At 51.2% G+C, this 12,500-nt stretch overlaps 1 protein-coding gene across 2 annotated transcripts in view; it reads left to right on the forward strand.

Moving 5' to 3' along the window:
* si:ch211-241j12.3 (uncharacterized) overlaps positions 1-11,937 on the forward strand; it is a 15,263-nt gene extending 3,326 nt beyond the window's left edge. For both annotated transcript variants that reach the window (XM_053686047.1, XM_053686048.1), the window contains 18 exons: positions 1,438-1,561; positions 1,865-1,964; positions 2,496-2,615; positions 3,082-3,198; positions 3,651-3,811; positions 4,131-4,277; positions 4,751-4,853; positions 5,136-5,261; positions 5,426-5,611; positions 5,739-5,980; positions 6,057-8,502; positions 8,647-8,769; positions 8,957-9,085; positions 9,232-9,424; positions 9,518-9,642; positions 9,880-10,070; positions 10,157-10,290; positions 10,407-11,937. In XM_053686047.1, coding sequence (XP_053542022.1) covers positions 1,438-1,561; positions 1,865-1,964; positions 2,496-2,615; positions 3,082-3,198; positions 3,651-3,811; positions 4,131-4,277; positions 4,751-4,853; positions 5,136-5,261; positions 5,426-5,611; positions 5,739-5,980; positions 6,057-8,502; positions 8,647-8,769; positions 8,957-9,085; positions 9,232-9,424; positions 9,518-9,642; positions 9,880-10,070; positions 10,157-10,290; positions 10,407-10,639 — 5,000 coding nt within the window. In that variant the 3' untranslated portion in view covers positions 10,640-11,937. The remainder of the gene's footprint in view (positions 1-1,437; positions 1,562-1,864; positions 1,965-2,495; positions 2,616-3,081; positions 3,199-3,650; positions 3,812-4,130; positions 4,278-4,750; positions 4,854-5,135; positions 5,262-5,425; positions 5,612-5,738; positions 5,981-6,056; positions 8,503-8,646; positions 8,770-8,956; positions 9,086-9,231; positions 9,425-9,517; positions 9,643-9,879; positions 10,071-10,156; positions 10,291-10,406) is intronic.
* Positions 11,938-12,500: the final 563 nt, after the last annotated feature.

Here is a 12,500-nt window from a genome sequence, read left to right on the forward strand (position 1 = left end):
TGTCTGTCTGTCTGTGTCTCCCCCCCGTCTCTCTCTGTCTGTCTGTCTGTGTCTCCCCCCCGTCTCTCTCTGTCTGTCTGTCTGTGTCTCCCCCCCGTCTCTCTCTGTCTGTCTGTCTGTGTCTCCCCCCCGTCTCTCTCTGTCTGTCTGTCTGTGTCTCCCCCCCGTCTCTCTCTGTCTGTCTGTCTGTGTCTCCCCCCCGTCTCTCTCTGTCTGTCTGTCTGTGTCTCCCCCCCGTCTCTCTCTGTCTGTCTGTCTGTGTCTCCCCCCCGTCTCTCTCTGTCTGTCTGTCTGTGTCTCCCCCCCGTCTCTCTCTGTCTGTCTGTCTGTGTCTCCCCCCCGTCTCTCTCTGTCTGTCTGTCTGTGTCTCCCCCCCGTCTCTCTCTGTCTGTCTGTCTGTGTCTCCCCCCCGTCTCTCTCTGTCTGTCTGTCTGTGTCTCCCCCCCGTCTCTCTCTGTCTGTCTGTCTGTGTCTCCCCCCCGTCTCTCTCTGTCTGTCTGTCTGTGTCTCCCCCCCGTCTCTCTCTGTCTGTCTGTCTGTGTCTCCCCCCCGTCTCTCTCTGTCTGTCTGTCTGTGTCTCCCCCCCGTCTCTCTCTGTCTGTCTGTCTGTGTCTCCCCCCCGTCTCTCTCTGTCTGTCTGTCTGTGTCTCCCCCCCGTCTCTCTCTGTCTGTCTGTCTGTGTCTCCCCCCCGTCTCTCTCTGTCTGTCTGTCTGTGTCTCCCCCCCGTCTCTCTCTGTCTGTCTGTCTGTGTCTCCCCCCCGTCTCTCTCTGTCTGTCTGTCTGTGTCTCCCCCCCGTCTCTCTCTGTCTGTCTGTCTGTGTCTCCCCCCCGTCTCTCTCTGTCTGTCTGTCTGTGTCTCCCCCCCGTCTCTCTCTGTCTGTCTGTCTGTGTCTCCCCCCCGTCTCTCTCTGTCTGTCTGTCTGTGTCTCCCCCCCGTCTCTCTCTGTCTGTCTGTCTGTGTCTCCCCCCCGTCTCTCTCTGTCTGTCTGTCTGTGTCTCCCCCCCGTCTCTCTCTGTCTGTCTGTCTGTGTCTCCCCCCCGTCTCTCTCTGTCTGTCTGTCTGTGTCTCCCCCCCGTCTCTCTCTGTCTGTCTGTCTGTGTCTCCCCCCCGTCTCTCTCTGTCTGTCTGTCTGTGTCTCCCCCCCGTCTCTCTCTGTCTGTCTGTCTGTGTCTCCCCCCCGTCTCTCTCTGTCTGTCTGTCTGTGTCTCCCCCCCGTCTCTCTCTGTCTGTCTGTCTGTGTCTCCCCCCCGTCTCTCTCTGTCTGTCTGTCTGTGTCCCCCCCCCCCGTCTCTCTCTGTCTGTCTGTCTGTGTCCCCCCCCCCGTCTCTCTCTGTCTGTCTGTCTGTGTCCCCCCCCCCGTCTGTGTGTCCCCCCCCCCCCCGTCTGTGTCCCCCCCCCCTCTTTCTCTGTCTCTGCCCCCCCCCCCCCCCCCCAGGTGTGTTTGATCAGCTCGGATGTGCGCTGGTCATTTTTCCCTCGGAGTTTCAGGATAAACTGCTGTGTGATGTCACTAAAGAGGAAGTGGCGGAGTTTGTGTTTTATTGTCAGCGGCTGCACAGGTATGGACTCGACACCGCGATACTCGCGTTCTTTTCTTTTTCTTCTGATCATGTGCTTGTTTTCCTTCTTTACTCATCACTTCTCTTTCTCGCTGCCCTTGTGTGCTTTTCCTTCTTTCTCTCCGCATCTCATCCGTTTTATTCTTTACTATTTTTGTTTGCATGTACAAGAGTTAATAAAAAATAAATAAATAAATAAATAAATAAATAAGTAAAGGCAGGCTGAATAAGTGTAGAGACGTCTCGGGAGTGTGTGTTGATGAGGAGTAAGTGGAGGCGTGGTGGTGTGTGTTTCCTCCGCAGTAAGAGCCGCTCGGAGAGTCTGGTGTCCGTCGTCGCTGATCTGAGAGACGCTTCCCTCGCCGTGACGAGACGCGTGGCCGAAATCCTCCTGCTGCTGCAGGTACGAGTGGCGCTCGCGCTCGCGCTGTAGACGAGTCCCCGGGAGCACGTGAGGAAGGGCGATGTGGAAGGAAATGAAGTGCTGTAAAGGAAGGACGAAACTGAAAACGTGATTTAGAAGAGCGTGCAGGGAGGGAATGTTCTGGAAATAAATGTAGAAAGAAAGAGAAGCTGAAGAGAGGAATGAAGGACGCGAATGTGGAAAGAGAGAAAGGAATGAAGATGAGAGGGGCGCGTGGGGAGAAGAACGAATAGAAAGCGTGGAGATTGTAAAGGAAGGAGAGGAAAAGAACCCGAGCAGATCCGTGTTTCGGCTCATGAACCTCAACCTAAACTCTGAGTTAAAGTTTTACACCCGCGGTGTTGGAGCTCAGGACGCGGCGCACGCTGATGACATCACAGAGCAAAACCCCGGCAGTGTTTTCCCCTTACCCGTGAATTTAAGGATCTGAGACTGCTGCTGAATTCTGATTGGTGTAGAGGTTGAATAACTGTGTGTGTGTGTGTGTGTGTGTGTGTGTGCTCCTCGCAGCTCCACCAGCGCACCGTGCACTCGCTCTATGCCGTGCAGCCCAGAAAGAGAGACGCCCAGAAGCTGCTGCAGAAACTCCTGAGTCCGTCCAAACGCTCGGCCACGCCCCTGCTGCTGAAGGTGCGTCGCTGTCTAATAACCGGCCCAGATCGGATTAACCGGCTATGTGTTCGGACTCAGACTTATTTAACACCGTCTCTCCATCGCTAAGTGTGTGTTTATTCCCAACATGACGCGTCCGTCAGAGACGCTGTAACGTTTTATAGAGCTGAGGACGCTTCACTGTTCACACACTTCTCTCCAATCACTCAATCAATCAATCAATCAATCAATCAATCAATCGGTGTTGTGTGACGGCGCTCTGAGAGGACTCGGATGTGCGGGTTTAGTTTGGTACTAGTTAAGTTTAGTCATGTGACCTCAGCACTTGGTGTTTTTCTCTTCTTTTAGTGTGAAATATCGGCTGTACTAGCGACTGCATAGCTAGCACGCTAACTGTCCTCACGCTAACATGGTTTGTGTGCTTCAATAACAGACTGAAGTGTGTGTGTGTGTGTGTGTGTGTGTGTGTGTGTGCGTGTTTCAGTGTGTGTTCCTCAGAGAAGTGTTCGAGCTGAGTAACTACGTGGACCGCAGTCAGCTGCCCGCGAGTCTGGGAGGATATTTTATCTACAGCCATGAGAGCTGGGTCTCCTTCATCAAAGTGAGCAGCGTCTCCACTCGTACCCTCCTCCTGCGCTCTCGCGCTCCTCGATATCGGCCTAATGCCGCGTTCTGATTGGTCAGAAAGTGTCCAGGAATTATTTTCTGTCAAGTTTATGTTGAGTGTAACGAGAACTTCACCTCCTCGTGCTGGTGTTGATTATTCTGCAGCACCCTGAAGGGTTTATTCCTTATTTATTAGCTGTGGTGTGTTTGCTCTCAAGGCCATGTGATGTGATGTGATGTGATGTGGTGTGTGTGTGTGTGTGTGTGTGTGTGTGTGTGTGTGTGTGTGTGTGTGTGTGTGTGTGTGTGTGATCTTCGTGCGTCATTCTGATCTTTCATCTTGCTTCCCCTCCAGTCTGATAAATGAGATTAAGGCAGCCTCGTGGTGTGTGTGTGTGTGTGTGTGTGTGTGTGTGTGTGTGTGTGTGTGTGTGTGTGTGTGTGCAGGAGATGGACGGTTTTGTGCGGGAGTTTGTGTCTGTGGTGAGGAAGTTGCCGGTGTGTATCGGCGCTCTGCAGGACTTCTCGACTCTCTCGGTTCCTAGCGAGTACGAGCCTCTGGCAGTTTTCTGCTCCACGAACGAGGCGCGACTCGAGCGTCTGCGCAGGTGACGTCACTCCAAACACACGCCACTTACTCTAGAGCCTTCTCTCTCCGTCAGGGTCCGTGTAGAAGGAAACGCAAACCCTGTGTACACCTGACGCATTTCTGAGGAAGATGAGGGTTAGGGGTTAAATATTAAATTCTGATTCTGTAGAACCGGTTCCTTTATAAATAAACCTGACGGTCCAGAACAGAGGACTGGGGTCACGGGGTCACGGGGTCACATGATCACACTGCTGTGAACAGAGTGGGAGGGCTTGGAGACCCATGAGTTAGCAATTCCTTCTTCCTTAAACATCAATCGCGTGTGTGTGTGTGTGTAGGGATCTGGGTCTGGACGCCTTGTTGAGGAGGTGTGAGTGTGTGTTGGAGAAGTTTCGTTATCCTGAGAGGGACCCATGTTACCAGGCCATGGTGGGAACCGTGCTCTTCACACACACTGCTCTGGAGATGCTGCAGAACTACGACAGGTGTGTGTGTGTGTGTGTGTGTGTGTGTGTGTTCTCTCTCACGCTCTCTCACACACACACACACACACAGCAGTGAAATATATTTTTGTGAATCCTCATTCACACACTTACATTTTCATATTTTCACTGCACTTTATTCTCCATATTTTATTTTCTCAGCAAACTTCTGTATGATTCTGTCCTCACACCTGAAGCTTCTTTGTAGAGACGTGTGTGTGTGTGTGTGTGTGTGTGTGTGTGTGTGTGTGTGTGTTTCCTGCCCTCACACAGTGTATTGATATGTTAATGACCCTAGTGAAAGCTGTGCAATATTCACAGATGAATCACCCAGAGTGTGTGTGTGTGTGTGTGTGTGTGTGTGTGTGTGTGTGTGTGTGAGAGAGAGAGAGACAAGAGTGTGTCTCATTTGTTGAATGTGAGGTTAAACCTCTCTCTCTCTCTCTCTCTCTCTCTCTCTCTCTCTCTCTCTCTAGAATCCGGGCGGCGGTGGAGAAAGTGGAGTTGCTGTGGAGACGTGTTTTCTCCAACGCTCGTCTCCAGCTGCACGTCCTCCAGCTTCAGAGAGATGCACAACAGGTCACGTGCTCTCTACACCCGTCTCTCCCTCTCTCTCCCTCTCTACACCCATTGTGCTCTCTCCCTCTCTCTCTCTCTCCACCCGGTGCTCTCTTCTCAACTCCGGAGTGTGTGTGTGTGTGTGTGTGTGTGTGTGTGTGTGTGTTTGTAGAAGAGCAGTTTCTAATCCAGTCACAGGAATATTGAGTCTCGTCCACAAGGAGGATGGAACTGTGCTCATGTATAAACCATCTAGATCATACAGCAACACGTGTGTGTGTGTTTATGGTTTGTCGGTCTCAGGTTGTGTGTGAGATGCAGCAGGTTCTGCAGAAGATGCAGTCGTACACACCGGAGACGCTTCGAGACTCGGACCGAGCCGAGACGCTGCGGCTGGAGTTCGACACGTCTGTTCACTCTCACGTCACGGTAAAGAGAGAGCAGTGCTGCACCGGGGTTTACGTGGTGTTGGTGTGAGATGTTGACGTCCACCTGGAAGCGTGGAGACTCGGGGTGCAGGGGAAAATGAATGGAGGAGTATTGTGATGGTTGACGTGTGTGTGTGTGTGTGTGTGTGTGTGTGTGTGTGTTAGGCACTGGTGCGTCGTGCTGAGGATGTGTTAAACAGTGTATCGGAGACTGTGGCGTTCAGACAGACCCGGGAAGGACACGCGTGGATAAATGAGCTGGAGACGCAGACGGAGAAGCTCCGAGCGCTCGTGGAGTTTCAGAACAGGAACCTGAACACCGTCTGCACCTTCCATCACTGCTACCGTCAAGTACATCTTCTGTAGTGTGTGTGTGTGTGTGTGTGTGTGTGTGTGTGTGTGTGTGCGTGTGTGACTGAAGCTTGTGTACAATAAAGTCCAGAAGTGACCACACTACTGCGTTAACGTCTGTGCTCAGGTCCAGAGGTGGTACCATGTGGCAGTGTGCGAGAGCTTCCTGCAGGATCTCCTCTGGAGAACTTGCTCGGACAAACGTGAACATCTTCGCTCACAAGAGCAGCGTGAAGTCTTCTCGGTGATCGAGGGGTTTCTCAGGTCGCATCCTCCTCCTGAAGCGGACGAGCTAATGCAGTTAGCGCACCTGGCTAATATCGTACCTGATGCACACCTGGAGAACGCGGGGAAGCAGCTGGCGCAGAGGTGACGGTCTCGAGCGAGCAGGAAGCGGGAATCCGTTATTCGTCGTTAAACTAATACACGTTGTCCTTGTCTGCAGGTGTGCGAGTTTACGCAAGGTGTTGTCGTCTCCTGCTTCTGTGGCGTTTCGGGACCTCCAGCTGGCTCTGCAGTGGCAGTACGAGTACCTCAAGGGCAGACATGAAATCGCAGATTCGACCTCTGACCTTCACACTCGGCGTGTCCTTCGAGATTCGGATTTCTCTCCACACTCTCTACACGTCGACGCTTCGAAAAGACGTGGCGCAAACTATCTTTCGCTGCTTCAGTCCGGAGCAAAGCCGCCATCCCTCAGCTCCTTTGATTCTGGGTTTGACGGAGCAGGAAGTGGTCATCTTGAAACAGGAAGTGGGAAGACATGCCAAGAAGTCGAGGCATCCAGAGCGAAATCTCCTCATCTGCATGTCTGTGAGGAGAACGTCTCCAGCGTATCGGAGGGTCTCCCTGAGGAGAAGTCTCCTCGAGCCCCAGGTATCTGCATCATTCCGAATGCGAGCGGCGACTCTGTAAACTTTGAGATCACCGTGACACGCTCGGCCACGCTTCCCAAAAACCCCTGGCTGAGTCTTCCTGTGGATGATCTGGAGAACTGCTACACTGTGATCATCTCTCCCAGCCAGCAGAGGGCGACGAGGCGCTGCGACCGGTTAACGCAGACCACGCATACAAGCGTGTGCAATTTCCAGGACCAGAGTACTGACTGGAGCCCCATCCACAACGTTCTCTCAAGCACGGTTACAGATGGAGGACGTGAAGCTGAAACGTCTGAGACAGTTCCCACGCTCCTCTGGGACTCGTATGACCTCCATGACCTCATGCACGACTCCGATAGCGTGTTGCTTGGCGAGTCGGAGTGCGAATGGGAAATAAAAGAGCAGCAAGAGCTCCGAGCTGTGGAGGACACGCTGAGCCGGGCGGCTGGAATCCTGCAAGAGGAGGAGAGCGTCCTTGCTCAGGAGGAGATCTTGGATGTCCTCCTGGAAGCAGACAATCCAAACAGATTGTGGCCTTCGTGGAACGAAGATCATCAGTTTACTCAGATGGCATCCAGTGACTTGGTGGAAGAAGGTGTGATTGGATTGGAGGCTGGTCTTGCCTCCCTTAATCTTGGATCTGATGTTTTGTCTCAGGAAAGTCCAAGAGTTAGTCAGAGTGGCAGTGATACTCCATCAGACCCAGGTTGTGACCCACTCCTTCATCTTCAACTAGGAAATGGAGGTCCTGATCGATCAGAGCTTTTGAAGGAGATGGAAAATCTGAAGCTCTTGGAGGAAAAGATCGTCGAGGAGAACTTGAAAATCAGTGAGCTGCGTCGCTGTGAGTCCGAGGAAGGGACGTCCTCTCTGAGCCTCAGTGAGGACCGGAAGAAGTTCCTCGAGAAACTGGAGCAAGAGACGAAAGAAGTGGAGGAGATGGAGAGGAACCTGAGCAGGGAGATGAAGAAAGGCAAGCTAAAGCGTCGGAGCAGGAGTCGTAAAGTTGTGCCGTGTTCCGTTATGGGGAAATCTTCAGTGTTGAAGGATGATGAAGCTCTCCTTATGACCTGCAGAAGATCAGCACAAGTCCTCAGTAATGGGGAGCCGTGTTTTGAGGAACCCACCAATCATCAACCTTCAGACATGGCTGCAGACGATCACGTTCAAAGCAAATGTTCAGGTACAGAAGCGTCCATCAGTTCTACGTGTTCTAACGTAGCTTCAGGTTATTTAACCAATGACCACGTAAACACGGTCTTAACTTCTCAGGATCTGCAGAGTATCGCCTCTACTGCATCGTCCGTATCGGTTTCTGTGCCTTCACTCGTGGAAGATGGTGTCCGCGGACGTGACTTTGAGACGAAAGAAATGTCAGACTCGATATCTTCAAATCTTTCTAATCCTCAAGGTCTTGCTGTTGAAGAACCAGAAGATCTCTCGGATCCTCTCGATGCGAGTGACGCGAGTGTTCACGTGGATCCTTCAGAAACCTCGGACGCAACTGAGCGGTGCAATGACGATCTCGAGGTGGAAACCTCAACGTCAGAGGACGCATCGTCTCCTGCGTTTGATCCTGGTGGTCCAACACCTCTTCCTCGATCTTTTAGACTGGATAAATGGATGAGTGCAGATTCTGTAGAAAACTCATCCGATCCCAAACCAAAAGAACGCAAGAATCCTCCATGTAGAACATCACCAGTAGACCTCAAAAACCAGAATGCCAACAATAACAACCTTCACGCTGTGGATCTCGCTGTTGGTTCAGAGAACGTGCTTGAAGAACCTGGAAGCTCTGAACGTATCGACAGAGCTGAAGCTCCGAGATCAGATGCGAGGTGTGACCGTCTGATCAACAGGCCTCCATCAGATCTGCTTGAAATCGGGTCTGGACCTTCTGCAGCAGTGGGGAGAGATGAGGTGGAAGTTCAAGAGCGTGATGCTGACGGTGCCTTAACGAGACGTGTCTGCAGATCATCGGTGCAGGAACATCTTCAGATCTGCACTAGAGAGGTTTGGATCTAATGTCTGATCTACTTTAGTCGTCTGTTTAACATTAAGATAAAGAAGCATGTGTGTCTGATATCCGTCAGTAAAAATGACCTGATTCTACGTGTGTGTGTGTGTGTGTGTGTGTGTGTGTGTGTGTGTGTGTAGATGAGTGCTTTTCGGACCCCTGTGGTGTTGGACACCGGTTCCAGTTTGGTGAAGGCGGGGTTTGCGGACCAGGACCTGCCCACCACCATCTTCCCCACCGCCGTTGGACTGCCCAAGTACGAGGTAACGTTTCGGAAGTCGCTGCGAGCGCGTGGCTGAAATTTCATTCGCTAATGTTCTTTAAAGTCGTAGTTTGTACCGCACCGCTTTGATCTTCCGTTACGTGCGAGAGGTTCTCCTCGTGGTCTAAGAAGGAATGTTAATACAACAAATTTAAATGTATACGTTAAAGGATTTGTTGTCTCTGCAGGAGGTCATGAGTGGCGGTGTGGGGCGTGGCGTGTATGTGGGACACGACGCCCAGCACATGAGGGGTGTGTTAACGCTTCATTACCCGATGAGGAGCGGCGCCGTGTCCGACTGGGATCAGATGGAGATGGTGAGGTTTTAGTCTTTCTGACTGAAACGCCTCGTTTATAACGTTTGATGAATAAAGTGATGGATCTGTTTTAGCGTTTATAACGTGATGACCTCAAAGGTGAAGGTGACAAACGTGTGTGTGTGTGTGTGTGTGTGTGTGTGTAGATCTGGAGTCACGCGTTTGAGCAGTTGCGTGTGTGTAGTGAGGATCACCCCGTGTTGCTGACGGAGGGAGCGATGAGCGCACGTGAGAACCGCCAGCGTTCCATCCAGCTCCTGTTCGAATCCTTCAGTGTTCCACTCGCGTACATGGCGATGCAGCCGGTACTGGCACTGTACACAACGGGCCGGACCACAGGTACACGCGCGCGCACACGCACACACACACTGCAGTGTTGGTACAGTTCAGAAACTTGGAGGTGTGTGTGTGGGTGTGTGTGGGTGTGTGTAGGTGTGGTGTTTGACTCTGGAGACGGTGAGAGTCACAGCGTCCCCGTGTTCGATGGTTACTGTTTACCTCATGCTGTTCAGCGCTTTAATCTGGCAGGAGCCGACGTCACACTACACCTCAAACAGGTACAAGCCCTGTCTCATTCCCGTCACTGCTTAGCAACTGTTGCCATGTGTCCATTATCTGGCTAAAGCTTTCAGCAGCACTTCCTGTGTTCAGTTAGACTCCCAATCCTTTCAAAAGACTCGCCTGAGGAGACCGAGTAGACCACAGCTGTGTGTGTGTGTGTGTGTGTGTGTGTGTGTGTGTGTGTGTGTGTGTGTGTGTGTGTGTGTGTGTGTGTGTGTGTGTGTGTGTGTTAGCTGTTGACGGAGCAGGGCGTGTGCATGCGGACGTCGGCTGAGATGGAGATCGTGCGTGAGATTAAGGAAAGCTGCTGCTGTGTGGCTCTGAACTATGAGACGGAGCTTGGCGGAGGAGGCGGAGCCAGTGCACCGGCACATTACACTCTACCTGACGGACACGTCGTGTCCTTGACGACGGAGCGGTTCAGGTACCTGCTCTGCGCGTGAGAAGGTGGAAGTGGGCGTGTTGATGTGACGCTGCAGTGATGAAGTCTGTTGGGTTTTAAATTTTCAGAGCTCCGGAGATTCTGTTCAAGCCGGAGCTGATCGGTCAGGATTATTATGGGATGCACGAGAGCGTTTTCAAATCTGTTCTTCAGTCGGACGTCGACCTGCGCAGGGACCTGGTGGGAAATATCGTCCTCTCAGGTACGAGTACAGCTTCTGGAAGTCCTGAATAAATCCGATGTTTTGATCATTTGAAGTGTATCGGATGGAGTGAAGGTCCCGAGATGAAATTGTGGTTCTTCTCCGTGTCTCTGAAGGTGGGAACACCCTGCTGACCGGGCTTCCTGAACGTCTGCAGTGTGAGATCAGTCGTTTGGCCCCTGTGGGTTTGGGTGAGAGGGTAAAGGTCACGAGTCCTGAAGATCGAGACTTCTCTGTGTGGAGAGGAGGAGCTATCCTCGCCAGCATGTCGTCCTTCTCCTCTGCCTGGATCAGCCAGGATGAGTACGACGAGTTTGGACCCCAGATTGTCTTCAGGAAGTGTTTCTGAGCCGCTTCAGAGCGGTGACCTTTCAGAACCGCTTTCAGGAGACAAATGGGCAGGACACCTCTGTTCTGTTTTGTGTTTTGTTTTGTTTTGTTAAAGCATTTGGCTTCGTCCTCCTCAGGAGACATCTCTGGAGGGTTCGCTCTCTCTGAGAATTCTCCGGAAGGACACCTTTCTTGTCAGGAGTCTGAAGGGTGCACTTTCTCACGAGGTGGCGTCTGTATTGAGGGACACGCCCTCCGTTATGACGACCCGCTCGCTGAGCGCTTCCTTTTGGCTGCTCCGCTCTTCAGAAGTGACTCGAGCGGGTCTTTCTCTTTCTAGCATCTTTCTTCCGACTGAATCGTCGATCACGGTGCCAGATTCTTCTTCCTGACCTGATCTGTATATTTTGTCGTCGTCGTTTGTTCCTTGACGAGCTTTTAATGTCACTCGTGAGATGAAGGATAATATTTCTCTTTTTTGTGTGAGCTTCAGACGGACGTCTCCGGAACGTCTTCAGGTTCTTGTATATTAATCTTTATGATGAAATCGAAGGATGGAGAGTATTTCTGTGAATAAGCGAAAGCTCTGAATGTTTACATGTGGTGGTGTTTAATCGTGGGTTTCAGGTCACGAACGTGCAGCCGGAGATGAAGATGAACAGACTTTTTTACACGTTTTTTTTTTTTTTTTTCACGTGCCTGCATCACGTGAGACCGGTGACTCGACGTTTGTGCGTGCGTGTGAGCGTTCTCCGCTCGCGTGTCATTGCTTTTGTTTGCTGTGTGGATAAATACATATCCGATTGATTTGATTTTTATTTTTTTTTGGACTTGATGTTAAAGTTGTTGGTCACGTGATGCTCGGTTCTTCACAGAAGTCAGTTTTCTGTCGTTCATCACAAACTCTCGTTTTGTTTGATATTATTTAAAGTAACGTTTGCTGTTGACTAGCCGGTTAGCTAGCGTGACTCCGATCATCATGACGCCTCGAACACGCGGTTCCTCACGCGTCCCCGTTCTCCTGATCCAAACTCCTCCTCCTCCTCCTCCTCCTCCTCTGGTTTTCTGAGATGTTTTCACGTTTGTTTGTGTGGTTATTTTCACGTTTTTGTGTGTCTGTAAATCTCTTCAATCCCAGTGAACGTTTAATTCAGGAGTGGAAGTAGCGCTGGTACTCGAGCGGGAGAAGGAGACGTTTAAGGGCGCTGGTCTTCTCCGTCTCCGGAAATGTTCACGTTTATCCCGAATCCTGATCTCGCGCCCCTGTGTGTTTCTGCCATGTGACCTGTTTTTAAATAATAAATATTTTAATCGTAACTGTGTTGGTGTTTGTGTGATGGTTACCGTGTCCACCTCTGTGTTACTGATCAGTACTCTGCATCGCTTCTAATAAATGATGTGCTACACACACACACACACACACACACACACACACACACACACACACACACACACACACACACACGATCTCCAGCTCCGTTTTCCAGGTAACCTGGGGGATAATCCAGAAAGCAGGGTTAATTTATGGTCACCTTCTTTTTCTTCTTTCTCTCCATTTGAAGTTGTAGAAGGTCCAGCTCCAGGTCACGCTCCTAATTTGCCTTTTGAAGAGGGACTTTTTATTTATTTTTCTACACAGCTCCTTTGCAGGAAGACAGAATGATGCTTCAGTGTAATTTATTATAAGCGTGGGTAACACAGACCAGATATTTCTGTGTATAAATGCAGACATTGTGTTCACCTGCTGAGATCCCGTGAGCAGGGAGCTGGACCCTGCGCTGTACAGGAATCCCCGCCGTGATCTTTAACAGGACAGTGACAGTTTTAATAACTCACACTTCTCTCTCTCTTAAATAAAGGAACTACATTATGTTCAACCT

Source organism: Ictalurus punctatus, chromosome 2 (genome assembly GCF_001660625.3).
Source record: "Ictalurus punctatus breed USDA103 chromosome 2, Coco_2.0, whole genome shotgun sequence".
Lineage (NCBI taxonomy): Eukaryota > Metazoa > Chordata > Actinopteri > Siluriformes > Ictaluridae > Ictalurus > Ictalurus punctatus.